At 45.6% G+C, this 20,025-nt stretch overlaps 1 protein-coding gene across 1 annotated transcript in view; it reads left to right on the forward strand.

The window, feature by feature from the left end:
- The first annotated feature begins 448 nt into the window (after positions 1 to 448).
- LOC144592268 (tetratricopeptide repeat protein 38-like) overlaps positions 449 to 20,025 on the forward strand; it is a 41,377-nt gene continuing 21,800 nt past the window's right edge. Inside the window, exons 1-5 of the mRNA XM_078396796.1 lie at positions 449 to 478; positions 9,855 to 9,932; positions 12,939 to 13,020; positions 16,269 to 16,440; positions 19,679 to 19,852. Of these exons, the coding sequence (XP_078252922.1) occupies positions 449 to 478; positions 9,855 to 9,932; positions 12,939 to 13,020; positions 16,269 to 16,440; positions 19,679 to 19,852 (536 nt within the window). The remainder of the gene's footprint in view (positions 479 to 9,854; positions 9,933 to 12,938; positions 13,021 to 16,268; positions 16,441 to 19,678; positions 19,853 to 20,025) is intronic.

The raw sequence follows: 20,025 nt of genomic DNA on the forward strand, positions 1-20,025 counted from the left end.
AGAAGATAAGGTTTGGAATAATCCTATAAACATAGACTGCCCGATGTACTAAGTGGACAGTCAGGGCAGTCAGGGCAGTTATGCGGTTGGCTTCCTGATTGTTCCAGCCGTTGTTTGCAAATAGAGGCTTTTAACTTCTCGAAGAATTCTCCGTCTCGACCTGAAACGTCACCGATTCCTTTTCTGCAGAGATGCTGCGTGACCCACTGAGTTACTCCAGCTTTGTTTGAGTCTGTCAAAAGTTTTAAACATCTGTCTACGTTCAACAAGTTGCCCAATGAGTTTTCAGTATTCAGATAGTGGGTGGTTATCAGGGCTGATTTACACCTTTCCAGCTTCATACTCAGTAAGTGTTCTAGCCTGCTCCGGGGTGCAGTCTGCTGGTGAACTGACTGAAGGTTTCTCAAGAAGCTGAAGAAATTGGCAACAAAGTGACACAGACAGAGGGATGCCACACTCCAATTTACGGGACTGTGAGGTAAGATAGAAGCAAAGTGATTCGACAGGTGCAGAGATAGATAGTAAAGTTTTTGGCGTAATGAACGATCAGGTAGATCGTTGCTCATGCACCTGTATGTTGACAGATGGCTGAGTTTGTTTAGTTTACAGATAGCTTAGAGAATACATGGTGGAAACGAGTCTGTGCCGACGTGCGATCGCCCGTGCTTCAGACCTATCCTACACCTTAGGGACAATTTACCTATTAACCAATTTGTCTATTAACCTACAAACCTGCATGTCTGAAATGGGGGAGGAAACCGGAGCACTCAGCAGGTTAGGCAGCATTCGTAGAAAGAGAAACAGAGTCAATGTTTCAGGACTAAGACTCTTTGTCAGAATACTTTGTAGTTATAGTCATAGAGTCCTAGAGTGATACAGTGTGGAAACAGGCCCTTCAGCCCAACTTGTCCACACCGGCCAACATGTCCCAGCTACACTAGTCCCACCTTACCTGCGTTTGGTCCATATCCCTCCAAACCCTGTCCTATCCATGTACACCGTCTGTTTTTTAAATGTTGGGATAGTCCCTGCCTCAACTACCTCCTCTGGCAGCTTGTTCCATACACCCACCACCCTTTGTGTGAAAAAGTTACTCATCGGATTCCCATTTCAAAAAGCCTTTGACAAGGTCCCACACAAGAGATTAGTGTGCAAAATTAGAGCACTTGGTATTGGGGGTAGGGTATTGAGATGGATAGAGAAATGGTTGGCAGACAGGAAGCAAAGAGTAGGAATTAATGGGTCCTTTTCAGAATGATATGCCATGACTAGTGGGGTGTGCAAGGCTCGGTGCTGGGACCCCAGTTATTTACAATATATATTAACGATTTAGAAGAGGGAATTAAATGTGACATCTCCAAGTTTGCGGTGACACAAAGCTGGGTGGCAGCGTGAGCTTCAAGGAGGATGCTATGAGGCCGCAGGGTGACTTGGATAGGTTGGGTGAGTGGGCAGATGCATGGCAGATGCAGTATAATGTGGATAAATGTGAAGTTATCCACTTTGGCAACAAGGACAGGACGGCAAATTAGGAAAAGGTGAGGTTCAACGAGACCCAGGTGTCCTTGTACATCAGTCACTGAAAGTAAGCATGCAGGTAGAGCAGGCAGTGAAGAAAGCTAATGGCATGTTGACCTTCATTGCAAGAGGATTTGAGTTTAGGAGCAAGGAGGTCCTACTGCAGTTCTACAGGGCCCTGGTGAGATTACACCTGGAGTATTGTGTGTAATTTTGTTCTCCCAATTTGAGGAAGGATATTCTTACTATTGAAGGAGTGCAGCGTAAGTTCACCAGGTAAATTCCCGGGATGGCAGGACTGACGTATGATGAAAGAATGGGTCGACAGGGCTTGTATTCACTGGAATTTAGGATGAGAGGAGATCTTATAGAAACATACAATTCTTAAAGGATTGGACAGTTTAGATGCAGGAAAAATGTTCCCGGTGTTGGGGGGAGTCCAGAACCAGGGGACACAGTTTAAGAATAAGGGGTAGGCCATTTGGGACTGAGATGATGGAAAAACCTCTTCACCCAGAGAGTTGTGAATCTGTGGAATTCTCTGCCACAGAAGGCAGTGGAGACCAATCCACTGGATGTTTTGAAGAAAGAGTTAGATTTAGCTCTTCGGGCTAAAAGAATCAAGGGATATTTTAGAATATCAAGAATCAAGGAATCCAAAGACGTACAGGTATGTAGGTTAATTGGCTGGGTAAATGTAAAAATTGTCCCTAGTGGGTGTAGGATAGTGTTAATGTACGGGGATTGCTGGGCGGCACGGACTTGGAGGGCCGAAAAGGCCTGTTTCCAGCTGTATATATATGATATGATATGATATGGGGAAAAAGCAGGATCGGGGTAGATTTTTGATGATCAGCAATGATCATATTGAATTGACTACCCTTATCCAAATGGGTAGTTATGTTTAGTTTACTATTGTCACGTGTATTGAGGTACAGTGAAAGGTTTCTTTGGTGCATGCTATCCAGTTATCGAAAAGACAATACATGATTTACAATCAAGCCACCCACAGTATGCAGATACAGGATAAAGGGTATAATGTTTAGTGCTAGATAAAGTCCAGTAAAGTCCGATCAAATATAGTTCGAAGGTCTCCAATGAGGTTCAGGACTGCTCTCTAGTAGGTGAGAGGATGGTTCAGTTGCCTGATAACCAACGGGTGGCACGGTGGCGCAGCGGTAGAGTTGCTGCCTTACAGCGAATGCAGCGCCGGAGACTCAGGTTCGATCCTGACTACGGGCGCCGTCTGTACGGAGTTTGTACGTTCTCCCCGTGACCTGCGTGGGTTTTCTCCAAGATCTTCGGTTTCCTCCCACACTCCAAAGACGTACAGGTATGTAGGTTAATTGACTGGGTAAATGTTTTTTTTTTAAATTGTCCCTAGTGTGTGTAGGATAGTGTTAATGTGCGGGGATCGCTGGGCGGCGCGGACCCGGTGGGCCGAAGGGCCTGTTTCTGCGCTGTATCTCTAAATCTAAAATCTAAAAAAAACTGGGAAGAAACTGTCCCTGAATCTGGAGGTGTGTGTTTTCACACTTCTGTGCCTCTTGTCAGATGTAAGTAGAGGGAGTGACCAGGGTGAGACTGGTCCTTGATTATGCTGCTGGCCTTGCTGAGACAGCGTGAGGTGTAAATGGGGTCAGTGGAAGGGAGGGTTGGTTTGTGTGATGGTCTGGGCTGTGTCCACAACTCTCTGCAATTTCTTGCAGTCTTGGATGGAGCATGTTCCCAAACCAAGCTGTGATGCTTCTCAATAAAATGCTTTCTACAGCGCATCTGTAGAAGTTGGTGAGGGTTGTTGGAGACATGTATGTCCCCGGGATGTATTCATTTTAACCCTTTCAGATCCCTGTGGCCATCACTCAGCAATTGCCTCAACCATTTGCATTCTGAATTATTGGGGTCTCTGCTGGTGCTATCGGAATTCAGCAAACGGCTTCCCTCACATGATGGCAGCTTCCAGAATATTCTCATTCATTTCTCTGTGTTCATCGTCTGCTCTGTGTTGGCACAGCTACATTTTCTCACATTTACTGGGACAATGGTGCAGCGGTAGAGTTGCTGCCTTACAGCGCCAGAAACCCGCCTTCGATCCCGTCTACGGGTGCTGTCTGTACGGAGTTTGTACGTTCTCCCCGTGACCTGCGTGGGTTTTCCCTGAGATCTTCGGTTTCCTCCCATACTCCAAAGGTGTGCAGGTATGTAGGTTAATAGGCTTGGTTTAATTGTGAATTGTCCCTAATGTACGTTGGATAGTGTTAATGTGCGGAGATCACTGGTCTTGGTGGGCCGAAGGGCCTGTTTCTGCGCTGCATCTCTAAACTATCCCACTGACCAGCTGATAATATATAACTTACATTCACTGTGCTCATTGTTCATAATTCCTAGCATCTCCTCCTAGAAAACATGTCCACCCAAATACTGATGGAATATTTGACATATTGTCAATTCTTTGAGTTATCTGCTCAGCATCTTTGAGTTGTCTCTCTATTCTTTGAGTTATCTGCTCAGCAGGTTAGAGTTTTTATTGGTCTAGTTGGTAAACTTTCATTTTTAATTGACCACTTTTTCACAAGTTCACAAGTTATAGGAGTAGAATTAGACCATTCGGCCCATCGAGTCTACTCCGCCATTCAATCATGGCTGATCTCTGCCTCCTAATCCCATTTTCCTGCTTTCTCCCCATAACCCTTGGCACCCGTTTTAATCAAGAATTTGTCTATCTCTGTCTTCAAAATATCCACTGACGGCCTCCACAGCCCTCTGTGGCAATGAGTTCCACAGATTAACCACCCTCTGACTAAACAAGTTCCTCCTCCTCACCTCTTTTCTAAAAGAGCGCCCTTTAATTTTAAAGCTATGACCTCTGGTCCTAGACTCTCCCACCAGAGAAAAAGTCCTTTCCACATCCACTCTATCTATGCCTTTCATTGTTCTGTAAGTTTCAATGAGGTCCCCCCTCAACCTTCTAAACTCCAGTGAGTACAGGCCCAGTGCTGTCAAAGGCTCATCATATGTTAACCCATTCATTCATGGAACCATTCTTGTAGACCTCCTCTAGACCCTCTCCAGAGCCAGCACATCCTTCCTCAGATCTGGGCCCCAGATTTGGTCACAATATTCCAAATGCAGCCTGACCAGCGCCTTGTAGAGCCTCAGCGTTACATCTCTGTTTTTGTATTCCAGTCCTCTTGATATAAATGCATTTATGTTGAATTTGCCATTTTTGTTAAAAATGGTGGATTAAATTCGTCACCAGGCATAAAAATGAACTGAGGATAGACACAACGTGCCAGAGTAACTCAGTGTGTCAGGCAACATCTCTGGGCGAAAAGGGTGGGTGACCTTTTGGGTCAGAGCCTTTCTTCAGACTCAAAAGAAGGGTTCTGTCCCGAAACGTCACCCATCCATTTTCTCCAGAGATGCTACCTGATCCGCTGAGTTACTTAAGGGCCTGTCCCACTTAGGGGATTTTTTAGGCGACTGCCAGCGACTGTCAAAGTCGTAGCAGATCGCCAAAATTTTCTTTTACCCGACGACAATGACCACGACAAGCCGAGTCAGGTCGAGATTACACCGTCTTCGGAAACATCGCGAAATTCCCACGCTGTCAATGCATCTCCGGCGTCCTAATTTTCGCTGAAATCACTGACAAGTCGGTAAGTACTTGAGAGTTTTGAACTATAACATCTTGTATGGGTTACTTAAAAACCAAGCTTCACGGTAACAAGGCATAAACTGGATTGACTTCCAGTTTACTAATGGCAGTATTAAGAAATTTAATTTAAAAAGTGGTTAAATGGATTTTTGTGAAAAGTGTGTGGGCATTCTTTGAAAATGTACAGGAGATGCATATCTGGCTTCTGGGTTGCATATCTGGGTTGGGAGCCCACTTTAAATGTGATCGCTGATGGCCATAATCATCGCGAAAATTCTCACGCTTGCCTGACCGTCAAACTGTCGCCTCCAATCTACCTGTCAAATGTCCTGACGGTAAACAAATTGGTTAAACACAAGTATTTTATGGTATCTTGAAATGACTTTACTTATTTTAATATTATGTGCTGCTAAATGTATCTAAGAGAAACTAGCAAACCTGGGGACAGCATGCGACAGCGCCCGCAATAAGCAACGAGACCTGGCGACAAGCCAGCTGTGGCCGAGAAATTTCACTCCGGATAATTTCTCAGCGACGCGCCGAGATCCACTACGATTCTCGGAAGACTCCTCACGATCATGCCCGCGACACCCTGGCGAACTGTCGGCGACAGCCTAGTCGCTGGCAGTCGGCTTAAAATCGCCTAAGTGGGACAGGCCCTTTAAGCATTTTGTGCCTATCTTCGGTATAAAGGCACAGCAGAGACTCCACTTCCTGAGGATCCTCAGGAAGACCAACCTGCAGGAGAAGCTCATGATATCCTTCTATCGCTGCTCCATCGAGAGTGTGCTGGCATACTGTATAACCACATGGTATGCCAGCTGCTCAGAAAAGGACAGGAAGGCCCTTCAGAGGGTCATCACGACGGCCCAGAAGATCATCGGCTGCTCACTGCCCTCCCTGGAGCATCTGTTCAGCCTACGCTGCCTCAGTAGAGCAGGCAAAATAATAAAAGACCCATCCCACCCCGGCCACCGTCTGTTTGTTCATCTGCCCTCTGGTCGACGTTTCAGGTCGATCAAATCCCGAACAAACAGACTTAAGAACAGTTTTTACCCCAGGGCCATACGAGAACTGAACACTACTTTCTGCACTAGGTCACACTGTTAAAACTTTTGTACTTAATATAATTGTATTTATTTGTTTGTGCATTTATTGCATATATGTTTTTACGCACCGTCAGGATTGGCTATTTTTTAATTTCGTTGTACTCGTTGCAATGACAATAAATGAATATTATTATTATTATTATTATTATTATTATTATTATTATAAAGCAGCATCTGCAGTTCCTTACTACAGACTCTATAAGCTACCAGCCAACAGCTGTCTTTTTCCCTGTGACGGCGATATTTTTTAGAATGCCTGGTCTCTCCCTGCTGTTCCCAGTTTCTGCTAATCAAGAGCCAGGACTTCAATTTATTCACCCCCAACAGAGGTAGGGCGGCACGGCGGCACGGCGGCACGGTGGCACAGCGGTATAGTTGTTGCCTTACAGCGCCAGAGACCAGGGTTTGATCCTGACTACGGGTGCTGTCTGTGCGGAGTTTGTACGTTCTCCTAGTGACCACATGGGATTTCTCCGGGTGCTCCGGTTTCCTCCCACACCCCAAAGACGTGCAGGTTTGTAGGTTTATTGGCTTGTGTAAAATTGTAAATTGTGTGTAGGATACTGCTGGTGTCCTGGGTGATCACTGGTCGACAAAGACTCTGGTGGACCGAATGGCCCGTTTCCACGCTATATGGTTAAAGTCGAAAGTAAACAGTTCATAAGGTCATAAGGTCATGCAGAATTAGGCCATTCGGCCCATCAAGTCCACTCCACCATTCAATCATGGCTGATCTATCTCTCCCTCCAAACACCATTCTCCTGCTTCCTCCCCATAACCTCTGACACCTGTACTAATCAAGAACCTATCTATTTCTGCCTTAAAAACATCCACTGACTTGGCCTCCACAGCCCTCTGTGGCAAAGAATTCCATAGATTCACCACCCTCTGACTGAAAAAAATCCTTCTCATCTCCTTCCTGAAGGAACGTCCTTTAATTCTGAGGCTATGACCTGTAGTCCTAGACTCTCCCACTAGTGGAAACATCCTCTCCACGTCCGCTCTATGCCTTTCACTATTCAGTAAGTTTCAATGAGGTCCCCCCTCATCTTTCTAAACTCCAGTTTGATATTTCTCAGGCCTGTTTTTCATTTTATCCTCCTCCCAGTCTATTACCATCAGGACAGGCAGTATCTCTGGAGAGAAGGAATGGGTGATGTTTCGGACTGAAGAAGGGTCTCGACCTGAAACGTCACCCATTCCTTCTCTCCAGAGATGCTGCCTGTCCCGCTGAGTTACTCCAGCATTTTGTGTCTATCTAATAGATAGGATATGTTTGGGCGTCGGTCATGGTGGAGCAGTGGTAGAGTTGCTGCCTCGCAGCGCCAGAGATCCTGGTTTAAACCAGCATCTGCATTTCCTTCGTACACCTACTGTATCACCATCAGGGAGTAAGAGGCACCCGTGGCTGACAAGGGAAGTCAAGGACAACATAAAAATAAAAGGGAAGAAGTATAACATAGCAAAGAAGAGTGGGAAGCCAGAGGATTGGGACTCTTTTAAAGAGCAACAGAAGATAACTAAAAAGGCAATACGGGGAGAAAAGATGAGGTACGAGGGTAAACTAGCCAATAATATAAAGGAGGATAGTAAAAGCTTTTTTAGGTATGTGAAGAGGAACAAAATAGTCAAGGTAAATGTGGGTCCCTTGAAGACAGAAGCAGGGGAATTTATTATGGGGAACAAGGAAATGGCAGAAGAGTTGAACCGGTACTTTGGATCTGTCTTCACTGAGGAGGATACAAAACAATCTCCCAGATGTTCTAGTGGCCAGAGATCCTAGGGTGACAGAGGAACTGGAGGAAATCCACATTAGGCAGGAAAAAGTTTTGAGTAGACTGATGGGACTCAAGGCTGATAAATCCCCAGGGCCTGATGGTCTGCATCCCAGGGTGCTTAAGGAGGTGGCTCTAGAAATTGTGGACGCATTAGTGATTATTTTCCAATGTTCTATAGATTCCGGGTCAGTTCCTGTGGATTGGAGGGTAGCTAATGTTATCCCACTTTTCAAGAAAGGAGGGAGAGAGAAAACGGGAAATTATAGACCAGTTAGTCTGACATCAGTGGTGGGGAAGATGCTGGAGTCAATTATAAAAGACGAAATTGCGGAGCATTTGGATCGCAGTAACAGGATCGTTCCGAGTCAGCATGGATTTACGAACGGGAAATCATGCTTGACTAATCTACTGGAATTTTTTGAGGATGTAACTAGGAAAATTGACAGGGGAGAGTCAGTGGATGTGGTGTACCTCGACTTTCAGAAAGCCTTCGACAAGGACCCACATAGGAGATTGGTGGGCAAAATTAGAGCACATGGTATTGGAGGTAGGGTACTGACATGGATAGAAAGTTGGTTGACAGACAGAAAGCAAAGAGTGGGGATAAATGGGTCCCTTTCAGAATGGCAGGCAGTCACTAGTGGGGTACCGCAAGGCTCAGTGTTGGGACCGCAGCTATTTACAATATACATCAATGACTTGGATGAAGGGATTGAAAGTACCATTAGCAAATTTGCCGATGATACAAAGCTAGGTGGCAGTGTGAACTGTGAGGAAGATGCTATGAGGTTGCAGGGTGACTTGGACAGGTTGTGTGAGTGGGCGGATGCATGGCAGATGCAGTTTAATGTGGATAAGTGTGAGGTTATCCACTTTGGTGGTAAGAATAGGAAGGCAGATTATTATTTGAATGGTGTCAAGTTAGGAAAAGGGGACGTACAACGTGATCTGGGTGTCCTAGTGCATCAGTCACTGAAAGGAAGCATACAGGTACAGCAGGCAGTGAAGAAAGCCAATGGAATGTTGGCATTCATAACGAGAGGAGTTGAGTATAGGAGCAAAGAGGTCCTTCTGCAGTTGTACAGGGCCCTAGTGAGACCACACCTGGAGTACTGTGTGCAGTTTTGGTCTCCAAATTTGAGGAAGGATATTCTTGCTATTGAGGGCGTGCAGCGTAGGTTTACTAGGTTAATTCCCGGAATGGCGGGACTGCCATATGTTGGAAGACTAGAGTGACTAGGTTTGTATACACTGGAATTTAGAAGGATGAGAGGGGATCTTATCGAAACGTATAAGATTATTAAGGGGTTGGACATGTTAGAGGCAGGAAACATGTTCCCAATGTTGGGGGAGTCCAGAACCAGGGGCCACAGTTTAAGAATAAGGGGTAGGCCATTTAGAACAGAGATGAGGAAAAACATTTTCAGTCAGAGAGTTGTGAATCTGTGGAATTCTCTGCCTCAGAGGGCAGTGGAGGCCAATTATCTGAATACATTCAAGAGAGAGCTAGATAGAGCTCTTAAGGATAGCGGAGTCAGGGGGTATGGGGAGAAGGCAGGAACGGGGTACTGATTGAGAATGATCAGCCATGATCACATTGAATGGTGGTGCTGGCTCGAAGGGCCGAATGGCCTACTCCTGCACCTATTGTCTATTGTCTATTATCAGGACCATAGTAGGTGACAGAGGCACCTTTGCACTTGCACCTTCCCACTGGGCGCCAGGGATGGGAGTTACCTCTGGTCATCTCGGTGAGCTTTAAGATATCAGTAACGCTTTATTCCTTTCCAGGCTTGGCGGGATATTGATCTTCCTCTGTCCACGACCAGCAATGAGGCCTGCAAAATGTACGATGCTCTTCTGACGCAGGTAAGGCTTCCGTACTTCTGAACTTAATTATCAGTTCATCGGTTTAGTTTATTGTCACGTGTACCGAGGTACAGTGAAAAGCTTCTGTTGCGTGCTAACCAGTCAGCGGAAAGACAATACACGATTACAATCGAGCCATTTACAGTGTGGAGATACACAATAAACAAATGACCTTTAGTGCAAGGTAAAGCCAGCAAAGACCGATAAAGTAAGAAATGTTGCTATCGGAGTAGTAATTCAAAAGTATGGAGTGATTGTAAAATGTGTTTGTAGCTCTGCTGCTGTGGCTAGCACGCAAATAGTCGCCTGGGTTGGGCGCCATCTTGGAAGTGTTGCCCATTAAATCCATTGTCTAGGACATATTCCCTATGTCCTGAACATTGTAAGCTTCCTGAGGGTTGCGCAGGGCAGAAGCTCCCTGAAGGCCGCACGCAGGTCACTGCAGCACCCCGGCAGCAGGCCTGGCTCGCCCGCCGTGGAACCGGGAACCGGCCTGGTGTGTGGGAGCTTGGTCCGCTGCTCGGCCGGTGAAAAGGAACCAGGGATGGTCTTACCTTCCGCGCCCTCAAGGTCGATTGCGGGGCACGAAGGCTGAAGGCGGCCGTGCGAGGAGAGGGACGGCGGTTCGCTGGCGATCCAAAGGAGACGACGGCTGCAATGGGCCTTTATTGTCAGCTGCAGCTGGGACTTTGAAAATGGCGCCAAAACCTGGCGACTCTTGCAGATGGACTCAGTGGATTGTACCTATACATTCTGTACTTAATCAGGGATTGTACGTACGTATGGCAATAATCTTACTGATCTTTACGCAAGGAAAATAATTTCAGTGTAACTTGGAATGCTTGATGATAATAATAACAATAATGATAATAATCGTTGTATTGAAGATAGACACAAAGCTGGAGTAACTCAGCGGATCAGACAGCATCTCTGGAGAAAAGGAATAGGTGACGTTTCTACTTTTTGTGTCAATTTTCAGGTTAATCGAGCATCTGCAGTTCCTTCCGACGCACATCGTCATATTGAGAATTGCATTAAAATGTTCAGCTGGGAAACAGGCCATTCAGCCCATCTATCCGGTGGTGACATTAATATTCCCCCCATCTCCTTTTGCTGAAAATCCCCCTCGTCGCACCTTGCAGCGATTGAGATCTTATACTATGAACAATTTATGTTGAAACGGGTGGTCTCTGTAGGTTGTGAAAGATGCAGGAAGACTGGGGAAAGAGGACATTTTGACAGGTTTGCAAAGGATAATGAAACGTAGAAAGAGCCCATTGAAGGAAAATATAGATATCTTTTCGTAAGTTAAAGAAGTGGAATTAGGCCATTCGGGCCATCAAGGCTACTCCGCCACCTTTTGGAGAAGGGACTGAGAATCATTATAAACAACCCAAAGAGGATTGGAGGCCAAGGATAATGATGGGCGGCACAGTGGTGCGGTAGAGTTGCTGCCTCGTAGCGCCAGAGACCCGGGTTCCATCCTGACTACGGGTGCTGTGTGTACGGAGTTTGTACGTTCTCCCTGTGACCGCGTGGGTTTTCTCCAGGTGCTCTGGTTTTCTCCCACACTCCAAAGACGTGCAGTTTTGTACGCTAATTGGCTTTTGCAAACTGTAGATTGTGCCTAGTGTGGGGAATAGCGCTGGTGTACAGGGTGATCACTGGTCGACGTAGACTTGGCGGATCGAAGTGCCTGTTTCTGCGCCGAATCTCTAAAGTAAAGTATAACAGGGAGATCATTTCAGTCGACGCAATAATAATTGGGATGAGTGGTGATAAAATGAAGAACGCAGAAGGTGGCAAATGCAGTGTGAAAAATGGGCAATGGGAGTCAGCCTAACAACGGTGGTGTTCTGAGAGTGGTAACTCTGCAGAAACTATCCTGACTGGTTGCAGCATGGCCTGGTATTGGTAACTCCAACATACACGATTGCAAGAAGCTGCTGAGATTGTCCCTAGTGCTGGTGTACAGGGTCGATGCAGTGGTGGTCTCAGCCCGGTCCATCACGGGCACAGCCTTCCTCTCCATCGAAAGCCTCCACGCGAGAAGGCTCTGCCTCAAGAAGGCGGCATCTATCATCAAGGATCCCCACCATCTGGGCCTTGGCCTCCTTTCACTGCTACCTCCGAGAAGGAGGTACAGAAGCGTGAAGTCCCACACCACCAGGTTCAGGAAAGTGGGCGGACGGTTGGCATGGTCTTGGCAGGCTGAAGGGCCTCTTCCCAATACTATCTCTAAACTAAACTAAACCCAGGTTCAGGAATCGACTTCTCCAACATCGACTTCTCCAACATCGACTTCTCCAACATCGACTTCTCCAACTTTAGATAGTTCCACTGTCCCTCCCTTCCCCTCCTCCTTCCCAGATCTCCCTCTATCTTCCTGTCTCCACCTATATCCTTCCTTTGTCCCGCCCCCCTGACATCAGTCTGAAGACGGGTCTCGACCCGAAACGTCGCCCATTCCTTCTCTCCCGAGATGCTGCCTGACCTGCTGAGTTACTCCAGCATTTTGTGAATAAACCAGGTTCAGGAATGGCGACTTTCCTACAACTATCAGGTTCTTGAACCAACCTACACAACACTAATCTTACCTGGACAATGGAATATCATGGCTCACCCTTTGCACTACATTGGACTTGTTTTCTTTATTATTATTATTATTATTATTATTATTATTATTATTATTATTATTATTATTATTATTATTATTATTATTATTATTATTATTATTATTATTATTATTATTATTATTATTATTATTATTATTATTATTATTATTATTATTATTATTATTATTATTATTATTATTATTATTATTATTATTTTTCCTAATTATGTTTTCGCAGTAATGTCTTGTTTTTTTTGCAGTGTTTTAGAATTTTATGCATCAATCATGTTTTTGTAAAATATTTGTCTGAGCTATGTGTTGTTGCTGCAACAACCCCCGTTCTAACCATCTTGACCCTGAAACACCTTTTGGTTTCGCTGCTTAACCCACAGTGGATCAAATGGAAGAATATTCCAAGTTTTGGAGGAATTGAGGGTTGCAGGTCGAAACTACATGCCGCCGATCCAGACTTTGGTGAGTAGGAAGTTCATTTATCAGCTGATGCCTTAACGTTTTGAAAGGTTGAGGCAGTGAAATAAAAAATTGACTGCGAGCATTAAAATGATAGTGTGGCGGTGCCCGGGGGCTAGGCCACTCCCTTGGTCATTCCCCTCGGCACTGAGTGGACAGGGGGGATTCGGCCACTCCATGGGTCATTCCCCTCGGGACAGACTGGTCTGGGGCTACTGGGTTTGCTGGAAGGGGTTATTGTTTTACTCGTGCGGGTGACTGAGTGAGTGAATGTTCAGATACTGTATTAAAGTTATTGTTACTTCTTACCTGGCGTCTGGCCAGATTCCTGTCGCGTCCAGACCCACTACAATAGCAAGTAGATCAAATTCCAATATTGCAATCATAATTGGAAAGCATAAAAAACTCTGAAAGAAAACGTTTGGATAAAGGAAATTGTAATCTCTATACTAAAACTCTCGTTTGTTCACCTGTTCCTGAACTACAGCCAAAACGGTAGATAATAGTGAAACAATGCTAGGCCCACCTTACTCACCATCATCCCGTGGTCCTATGGTAGAAGTTTCATTGAAATCGGTGTTATATTTTTAAAGTTATTCACATTTAAAGTTTTAAAAACCAAGCATGCGCAGTTGGGGCTCCGTTGATCTGCAACCTACGTAAGATGGCCGCCGCATCTGCGCGTGCGCAGAAGAAACGCGTCCGCGCCTGTGCAGTTGTGGCCCTTTGAGCAGGACTCGGCCGCCTGTCTCTTGGGGCCGGGAAAGCCAGGCCTGTTGCCGGGAGAAGCAGCCGTTGCCTGGGCCTGGGCCTGGGCCTGGACGTCACCGGGTAACTGCGAGCCTGAGGTGGGCCAAGGGGAAAGGCGGCAGCACCAGCAGCGGAGGTGAGGCCGGGTGGAGGTGAAGGCCGAGGCCTGTGCCTGGCGCTGGGCCTGTCCTCGGCTCCCCCATCCCCCCCCCTCTCCCCAGCCAGCTCAGCGCCTTCCCCATGCTGCCCAGATCCAGCGGCTCAGCAACAGTGGGAGAGCCGCCGCCATTTACCACTGAACTGTCCTGCATTGGGACAGGACAGGACTCTCCCAAACCCCCCCCCACCACCGCTCCACCAATGGTGGCCGGCCGGGCCGGGAGGCTGGTTGCTACGGCAAACGCGGGTTGCTCCTGGGAAGGAGGGAGGGGGGGATTTGCCACTAATGTGAAGTGAGTGGGTTGAGCAAGTGGGATAACATAGAAACGTAGAACTACTGTGAATGCAGGATGAAAACTAGTATGGAAATTGTCGTGGGCTCGGTGGCCGAATTTCGAATACTGTATCTCTAAACTAATGTGACAATTGAACTGGGAGAAGAAAACAATGCAAGTGATGCAGAAAATGGATGATGTGAATTCAACAAATTTCAAACCGTGAGATTTGACTGGAATTTAGAAGGATGAGAGGGGATCTTATTGAAACATATGAGATTATTAAGGGGTTGACAAGCTAGAGGCAGGAAACATGTTGGGGGAGTCCAGAACCAGGGGCCACAGTTTAAGAATAAGGGGTAGGCCATTTAGAACGGGGATGAGGAAAAACTTTTTCAGTCAAAGAATTGTAAATCTGTGGAATTCTCTGCCACAGAAGGCAGTGGAGGCCAATTCTCTCTTTCATAGAAACATAGAAACATGTTCAATATGATAATGGCTGATCATCCAGCTCAGTAACCTGTACCTGCCTTCTCTCCATACCCCCTGATCCCTTTAGCCACAAGTGCCACATCTAACTCCCTCTTAAACATAGCCAATTAACTGGCCTCAACTACCTTCTGAAGCAGAGAATTCCAGAGACTCACCACTCTCTGTGTGAAGAAATGTTTTCTCATCTCGGTCCTAAAAGACTTCCCCCTTATCCTTAAGCTGTGACCCCTGGTTCTGGACTTCCCCAACATCGGGAACAATCTTCCCGCATTTAGCCTCTCCAACCCCTTAAGAATTTTATGTTTCTATAAGATCCCCCCTCAGTCTTCTAAATTCCAGCGAGTATAAGCCTAGTCTATCCAGTCTTTCTTCATATGAAAGTCCTGCCATCCCAGGGATCAATATTGTGAACCTTCTCTGTACTCCCTCTAAGGCTAGAATGTCTTTCCTCAGATTAGGAGACCAAAACTGTACACAATACTCCAGGTGCGGTCTCACCAAGGCCCTGTACAACTGCAGCAGAACCTCCCTGCTCCTATACTCAAATCCTCTTGCTATGAATACAAACATACCATTCACTTTCTTCACTGCCTGCTGCACCTGCACGCTTGCTTTCAATGACAGGTGCACCATGACACCCAGGTCACGTTGCATCTCCCCTTTTCCTAATTGGCCTCCATTTCAAGTGAGAGCTAGATAGAGCTCTTAATGATAGCGGAGTCAGGGGGTATGGGGAGAGGGCAGGAACGGGGTACTGATTGTGAATGATCAGCCATGATCACATTGAATGGCAGTGCTGGCTCGAAGGGCCGAAGGGCCTACTCCTGCACCTATTGTCTATTTATAGAAGGTGCTACAATTAATAACATTCTTACTTATTTTTTCTGAATAGAGAGTCAGAATCCTTTCCACAAAATGAGCATTTCAATTACCTTTAGGGTGAGAGGGACAAAATTTAAAGGAGATATGCGGGCTAAGTTTTTTAAACAGAGGTTGATGGCTGTCAGTAGTGGTGGAGGCAGAGACAACAGTGGCATTGAACAGAGTGCTAGATGGGCACATGGGCATGGCAGGGAAAGGAGGGGATATAGATCAAGTGCAGGCAGCTAAGAATTGGTCTTGGCATCATGTTCGGCACAGACAATGTGTTCCTGTGCTGTACTGTTCTATGTTCTATGGTTCTTTTACTCTCCACCTCGCTTTCACTGTTTAGTCTAGTTTAGTTTACACATACACTGCGGAAACTGGCTCTTTGGACTACCAACTCCACGCCGACCAGCGATCCCCGCAAACTAACGCCTTCCTACACACCAGGACAATTTTACAATTTTTACCAAAGCCAAATTAACCCACAAAACCTGTACGTCTTTGGGGTGTGGGAGGAAACGGAGCACCCGGGGAAAAACCCACGTGGTCACGGGGAGAACGTACAATCTCCGTACAGACAGCACCGGTAGTCAGGATCAAAACCGGGTCTCTAACGCTGTAAGGTAGCAACTTTACCGCTGTGCTGCCATGCCGCCATTTTCCCACTGCTTTGCTTGTCCATTGTGTCCATATGCTTTTCTTGCTCAGTGATGGGACATGTAGTGATGAATGGACTAGACCTGCTTGGCACAGGCCGCTCCGTGTTGACGGATAGACATCTGGACTCTGCTGTCAAGGAGATGGTTAGACTTTCAAAGGCACGTGACATCACTGAGCGGGAACGACTCCACGTGGAGGCACTGGATTTGTTTGGAAAAGGGTAAGTGAACTCGCTGGATAACCTTTCTTCTACCGCTGAAGTGTCGCACTTGTTATTGGGGCTGTTGATAATCAGGTTTCGAATCATTCACCGGGCTGATCAACTTCATGTGAAATGCGGTTTTGGTGTGGGCGTACTAAGGTCTTAAGGCCCATCAACTCTACTCTGCCGTTCAATCGTGGCTGAACTATCTCTCCCTCCTAACCCCATTCTCCTGCCTCCTCCCCATAACCCCTGGCACCCGTACTAATCAAGAATCTGTGAGCACATTTGGGCCCCATATCCGAGGAAGGATGTGCTGGCTCTGCAGAGGGTCCAGAGGAGGTTTACAAGAATGATCCCAGGAATGAGTGGGTTAGCATATGATGAGCGTTTGGCAGCACTGGGCTTCTACTCGCTGGAGTTTAGAAGGTTGAGGGGGGATCTCATTGAAACTTACAGAATAATGAAAGGCATAGATAGAGTGGATGTGGAAAATATGTTTCCACTGGTGGGAGAGTCTAGGACCAGAGGTCATAGCCTCAGAATTAAAGGGCGCTCTTTTAGAAAGGAGGTGAGGAGGGACTTCTTTAGTCTGAGGATAGTTAATCTATAGAATTCATTGCCACAGAGGGCTGTGGAGGCCAAGTCATTGGATATTTTTTAAGGCAGAGATAGACAAGTTCTTGATTAGAACGGGCGTCAAGGGTAATGGGGAGAAAGCAGGAAAATGGGATTATGAGGCAGAGATCAGCCATGATAGAGTGGCGGAGTAGACTCGATGGGCCGAATGGCCTAATTCTAGTCCTATAACTTGTGAACTTAGACGGACAAATCTTTAGATTGGTAATCATCGATGCTGGGTATTTTTCTATATCTATTACCATAACTGTTGAAGACACAAAGTGCTGGAATAACACAATGGGTCAGGCGGCATTTCTGGAGAACATAGATAGGTGAAGTTTCGGGTCGGGACCCTTCTTCAGACTGAAACTGTCCCGACCCGAAACGTCACCCGTCCATGTTCTCCAGAGATGCAGCCTGACCCATTGAGTTACTCAGTCTTTGTATTGACCTAATGCATTGTCTTTCCGCTGACTGGCTAGCACACAACAAAAAGTTTTTCGCTTTACCTCAGTACACGTGACAATAAACTACATAGATGAAACTGCTGTATAATGGATTTAAGAATTTGAATTAAATGGCAAAACTGATTCATGCACGTAGAATGAGGCTTGCATTGATACTCAGCGCCGCCTTTGACACCATAAATCACTCCATTCTCCTCACCCGACTTGAAACCTCCTTTAACATCACCGGCTCAGCCCTATCCTGGATCAAATCTTACCTCTCTGACAGGCACCAGTTCCCCATTAACAACTGTAAATCCCCCACCGCTCCCCTCCCCCAAGGTGTCCCCCAAGGCTCAGTCCTTGGCCCCCTCCTCTTCATCCTCTACCTGTTCCCCCTTGGTCAATTAATCCGCCGTCATGGTCTCAACTTCCACTGCTTCGCCGATGATATCCAGCTCCTCATCTCCACCAAGTCAATCTCCACCACCACACACTCTACACTGACAAACTGCATCACTGAAATAAAATCTTGGCTTCAATCAAATTTCCTCAAACTCAACTGCAACAAATCTGAAATCATCATCATTGGTCCAAAAACGCTCACCAAATCCACCCAAAACTTCATCCTCAACATTGATGGTCTCCCAGTATCCACCTCCCCTCACATCCGGAATAGACAATAGACAATAGACAATAGGTGCAGGAGTAGGCCATTCAGCCCTTCGAGCCAGCACCGCCATTCAATGCGATCATGGCTGATCACTCTCAATTAGTACCCCGTTCCTGCCTTCTCCCCATACCCCCTCACTCTGCTATCCTTAAGAGCTCTATCCAGCTCTCTCTTGAAAGCATCCAAGGAACTGGCCTCCACTGCCTTCTGAGGCAGAGAATTCCATACCTTCACCACTCTCTGACTGAAAAAGTTCTTCCTCATCTTGGAACCCTCTCCTTCGACAAACACATCAAACACATCACAAAGACAGCCTTCTTCCACCTCAAAAACATCGCCCGTCTCCGTCCATCCCTCTCCTCCACAGCTGCAGAAACCCTCATCCACGCCTTCATCACCTCCCGTCTGGACTACTGCAACAGCCTCAAAAATCATGGTTCACCCTCAAAAATCATCAGTAAACTTCAATACATTCAAAACTCCGCTGCCCGTCTACTCACCCACTCCCCGATCCGTGACCATATCACCCCCGTCCTTTACAAGCTCCACTGGCTCCCCATCCCCCAGAGAATCCAGTACAAAATCCTCCTCATGACCTACAAAGCCCTCCATAACCTGGCCCCATCCTACCTGACTGACCTCCTCCACAGGCACACTCCCACCTGCACCCTCCGCTCTGCTGCTGCCAACCTCCTGTCCCCCCCCATCCAGACCAAACTCAGATCCTGGGGGGACAGGGCTTTCTCCATCGCTGCTCCCACCCTCTGGAACTCACTACCCCAAACCGTCAGAGACTCCTCCTCACTCACCACATTCAAAACATCACTGAAGTCTCACCTGTTCAGCACTGCCTTCAACCACTGACCGTCACCTCACCTTCTGTCTGCTTTTTCTGTTCGTTTACTTATTTATCTATTTATTTTCTTCTCTATGTTCTAGTAATCCCTGTAAAGCGTCTTTGAGTGTTTGAAAAGCGCTATATAAATGTAATGCATTCTTCTTATTATTATTATTATTCTTCGAAATTATTTTTCAGAATTATTTTGAATTATTTTTGAATTATTTATTGAATTATTTTCTGAATTATTTTCTGAATTATTTTCTGAATTATTCTGAATTATTTTTCTGAATTATTCTGAATTATTTTTGAATTATTTTTGAATTATTTTTGAATTATTTATTGAATTATTTTCTGAATTATTTTCTGAATTATTTTCTGAATTATTTTTCTGAATTATTTTTCTGAATTATTCTGAATTATTTTTGAATTATTTTTGAATTATTTATTGAATTATTTTAAAATTATTTTAAAATTATTTTCTGAATTATTTTCTGAATTATTTTTCTGAATTATTCTTCTGAATGGGGCTTGCATTGATATTCTTCTGAATTATTTTTTATATTCTCCTGAATTACTTTGAATTAAATGGCAAAACTAATATTCTTCTGAATTATTTTGAATTAAATGGCAAAACTAATTCATGCTTGCATTGATATTCTTCTGAATTATTTGTAGGTCTCTTCCAAAAGCGTGTGAAGTCTGGGAAAATATCCTTTTGTACAATCCAACCGATATCCTGGCAATGAAGTTACTGTTTGAGTCCTACTTTTTTCTGGGTTACAGCGAACAATTAAGAGACTCTGTAGTCCGAGTCCTTCCACACTGGACACCACAAATTCCATTATATGGGTAAATACTCCATCTTAATCTATATACTAGAACTCTCGTTTGTTATCTTGTTTGTGACTGAACTTCAGCCAAAACGGTACACGATAGTGCGACAATTTTAGGCCCACCTTACTCACCATTGTCACTTTAGTGATAATGCAAGTAGTTTTATTGAAATCGGTGTTATATTTTTT

The sequence above is a fragment of the Rhinoraja longicauda genome, chromosome 3 (genome assembly GCF_053455715.1).
Source record: "Rhinoraja longicauda isolate Sanriku21f chromosome 3, sRhiLon1.1, whole genome shotgun sequence".
Classification (NCBI taxonomy): Eukaryota; Metazoa; Chordata; class Chondrichthyes; order Rajiformes; family Arhynchobatidae; genus Rhinoraja; species Rhinoraja longicauda.